The sequence below is a fragment of the Otolemur garnettii genome, unplaced genomic scaffold (genome assembly GCF_000181295.1).
Source record: "Otolemur garnettii isolate 467f Iridium unplaced genomic scaffold, OtoGar3 scaffold00161, whole genome shotgun sequence".
Classification (NCBI taxonomy): Eukaryota; Metazoa; Chordata; class Mammalia; order Primates; family Galagidae; genus Otolemur; species Otolemur garnettii.
The window spans coordinates 2,773,260-2,777,103 of NW_003852556.1; the positions used below are offsets into that span (position 1 = coordinate 2,773,260).

The 3,844-nt window shown below is 48.3% G+C and overlaps 1 protein-coding gene across 1 annotated transcript in view; it reads right to left on the reverse strand.

Moving 5' to 3' along the window:
* Nucleotides 1-3,844, reverse strand: part of COL4A2 (collagen type IV alpha 2 chain) — a 172,023-nt gene that overhangs the window by 63,944 nt on the left and 104,235 nt on the right. The window contains 4 exon segments of the mRNA XM_023519194.1: nucleotides 981-1,043; nucleotides 1,151-1,186; nucleotides 1,567-1,638; nucleotides 3,253-3,369. Of these exon segments, the coding sequence (XP_023374962.1) occupies nucleotides 981-1,043; nucleotides 1,151-1,186; nucleotides 1,567-1,638; nucleotides 3,253-3,369 (288 nt within the window).

Genomic DNA, 3,844 nt, shown 5'->3' on the forward strand with positions numbered 1-3,844 from the left:
AGAATCTCCCCAAATGCACACACCTTAATTTTCTTTCAGTGCCCATCAACAAACTGATACCATGGTGTCCCTGACAGATTGTCTCAATCTGGAGCAGTGGTTTCCTGTGAGATGGTCTCTCAAATGTGTAGCCAAAATCTCTCCTTGAATAACTTAAGGCCCACCTGCCTCACTATACTAAAAAACGTGGGACATGAGGGAGCCAGAAACCCTGGTGCAGTGGCCAGGCCACCTTCCAGGTCACTGTGTGCCGGGGTGGCCAGAGGGCTGTGTGAGCTCTAGCAACTCACCTTCCTTCTCCATGCTCTGTCCCTGCAGGGAGCACCCTGCACCCAAATACACGTCCCATCACATCTCACTCTGCCATTTGATTTGCAGGAGGAGGAAGGGTGCCCATAGACCCCTGCTCAGCTGGGTGCAACGGTAGCCAAGAGCTCACCTCCCATGACGGGCATGGCCCGGCTACAACACACCTGCTGTGATGGGCATGGCCGGGCTGTGACACACCTGCCCTGATGGGCACGGCCCAGCTGTGACACACCTGCCATGATGGGCATAGCCTGTCTGTAACACTCCTGGTGTGATGGGCATGGCCCAAGCAGAGCCCATTTTCTCCTTATTGACCTGTGGGCTTTGGTTTTCTTTGCCCTTTGTGGCCCCGTAGGTGTGGGGCAGGGGGAGCCATGTATGACCAGAAGGGCGCCTGCCAGCACTACTTCAAAATTCAACATGACTGGCAGTGAGCTGACCACAGGCAGTGAGCTGACCACTGACGATGAGCTGACCACAATTTTGCATCCTGCAATGTAAACAGCAGCAGAATGGCTGCAAAGAATCGCCCCTCTCCTGGGTATTTTCCACAGTGACTCCACACATCACACTTGTCTCAGAGCTTCTGTCTGCATTCAACAGCAGAAGCAGCCATGTGTGGGAAGAGGCGTGACAGTGTCCCAGAGTACACATAGGTACTGGGTACTTACTGGTCTTCCCGGAGCTCCCACTGGGCCCATCGGCCCCACAGGCCCAGGGCGGCCAGGCGGCCCCTGCAGACAGACAATAAGAGAATGTTTTGAAGAGAGGCAGCCTGGTAGCTGGACACCTGAAGTTCTTAAGCTTTTGTTGGAATGTCTTGTAATAAAAATAAACTTACCTGGAAACCAACTACTCCAGGCTCTCCAGATTCACCCTAATGGAGAGGAAATAATTTTAAGAGTTGTAGCTTTTAAGTATCTTTAGATTTAGGTACATTTTACTCCACAGTTGGAAATGTACTTGTGAAATGTTTTCAGTCTTATCAGGACTTCTTCACGCTAATTACCTAATACTTGGCTTGTAGTGCCGTGAACATGGAAAAGAGATTAGCCTATAATTAAATATAAGATTGAAGATGTTCTGAACAGAAATAAGACAGTTTAAAAATGATCACAGTTCTCGATTATTCCCACATCCTGTGCAGCCTTCACTGTGTTCATTCTCGTGACTTGGGGTTCACTTGGTGATTACTTTCATTCGCTGAGAATTTGCACTGGATCCCGTAACTGTGTCTCCCATCCCTGGGGAACATACCCTGTATCGGTCCCGGTCCTCTTCAGACAGTGCGTAAGGCTCGCCTTTCTGCCCTTTGGGTCCTTGGGGTCCCTAGTTGGCAGATAAATTATAAAAAGAAAAACACAAGAATTCCATTAACATTCAGGACAGTTAAGGTAATTGGATGATTAAATATTGACTTTTATAGGCACTGTCTAATGGTCCTTACAGCTCGTGAGGGCACTCTGAATGTCAATCCCCAAGCTCAGTCACAGAGTGAACTTCTAATTTCAGATGGACATAATAGGATCTTCCCTCAAAGTTGACACTGTGATACTTTACGAGATTTAAATTATTTTCAAAACCCAAATGAATGCTCTGTAAACTGCATCTCTAGAATGCCAGAACGGCATTTTCTTTGTAACAGTATTGCGCTTTCTTTGGCATCCATGTACTGGACAAGAACGTGTGGCTGAGAGATGGTGGGCTGCTCTCTGGAGCCGGAGCTGTGTCAAGTGTAAACAGCAGGTGTGTGTATTTGTGTGCTTTGGAAGTAGCTTTCAACACCTACACATAAAAATCGATATTTTAAAGTAATAAATACACGTCATAATCATGGGATTCATGACAGAATAGAGGAAAAAATGACACAGTTTATTGAAAAGTTGAACCTCATGAAAAAGAAACAGCCAAGGAGGGTGGAGTGCAGGATAGAGGAGAAACCATGACAAGCTGACTGCTCAGGGGGAAACACGGTGACGGAGTTAAGGGCCACTCTTCCTCCATGTTAAGGTTTAAGGTTTTTTTTTCTTTTTTAAATAAGAAGTCTTACCAAACAAAATTTTAGTATAACCCTGAATCTGCAAGATTTTCAGTTAAAAGGTAGCAACAAAGCATTGAGGCAGCAGATCCTGAAAATAGACAAGGCCGCAAACAAGTTACTACTCTCTGGAAGGCTTTCCATTAAAAACAAACTCCTGCATCATACATGCTGGGGAATGTCACTTTACTTTCCTGTCACAAAGGATTTTTTAATCTGATAAAGATGACAGACTCTCACTCTGTCTTCCTGGGTAGAGTGCCATGGCCTCAGCCTAGCTCACAGCAGCCTCAATCCCCTGGGCTCAAGATATCCTCCTGCCTTGGCCTCCCAAGTAGCTGGGACTACAGGTGCCTGCCACCCAGCTAGTTTTCCCATTTTTAGTAGAGACAAGGGTCTTGAACTCCTGAGCTCAAGTGATCCTCCTGTCTCTGCCTCCCAGAGTGCTGGGATTATAGACACAGCCACAGCATCTGGCCAAGGTTTCTCCTTGTCACCGACTAGGAGTACAGCAGAAAGCCACTGATGCCCAGGAGACTGCCGGAGTGAAGACCACCAACCAAGGCCCCCTTTTCTATTTCACATTTACAGAATCGACACAGAAGACATTGAAATTCAGGAAGGTCAAGCCTTGAGAGCTGGCAGGGAATTATGCTCCCAGCCTCGCCCTGAGTGGGGGGCTCCCCCCAGGCGATAAAGGCCCAGCAGATGCCCACCTGCCCCTCACTGACTGAACAGGAAGCGGCTCTCCCTTCTCAGAAAAGACCTCTATGACCAAGGGCTCCACTCTGCACCATCTGGGCTGAGCCCCAGGAGACAAACCCTTCCCAAGTTTGCACCTATATGCACCACCCCTACACACGTTCTAGCACTAACTGACCCGCAGGCGCCGTGGCAATACTCACCTGAAGTCCAGGGAAGCCATCAGAGCCATAGGGTCCCTGTGGACCTGTGTCACCCCTGGTTCCGTTGCAGCCATCATAGCCGGGCCTTCCTCTGGGACCCCCCTGCCCGGGATGACCCTGGAAAGAGCAGTGGGTGATGCACCAGTTTCAGATACTCTTTTTTTTTTTAGAGTCTCACTGTGTTGCCTTTGGTAGAGTGCTGTGGCATCACAGCTCACAGCAACCTCTAACTCTTGGGCTTAAGTGATTCTCTTTGCCTCAGCCTCCCAAGTAGCTACAGGTGGTGGCCACAACACCCAGCTATTTTTTGTTGCAGGTGTCATTGTTATTTAGCAGGCCAGTTATGAACAAGCCAGGTGTATGTGGCTGGCGCTATAACCACTGTGCTACGAGTGCTGACCTTCAGATACTCGTAAGAGCAACGTTCCTGGTATGAATCCAAGGAAAGCCAACTCAGAAATGGACAAATGAAGGAAAAAAGTAAAGGCACAGTACGCTTCTGAACAGGGGATGGCTTTCAAGGTCAAGTTCTGAACAGGGGATGGCTTTCAAGGTCAAGTTCTGAACAGGGGATGGCTTTCAAGGTCAAGTT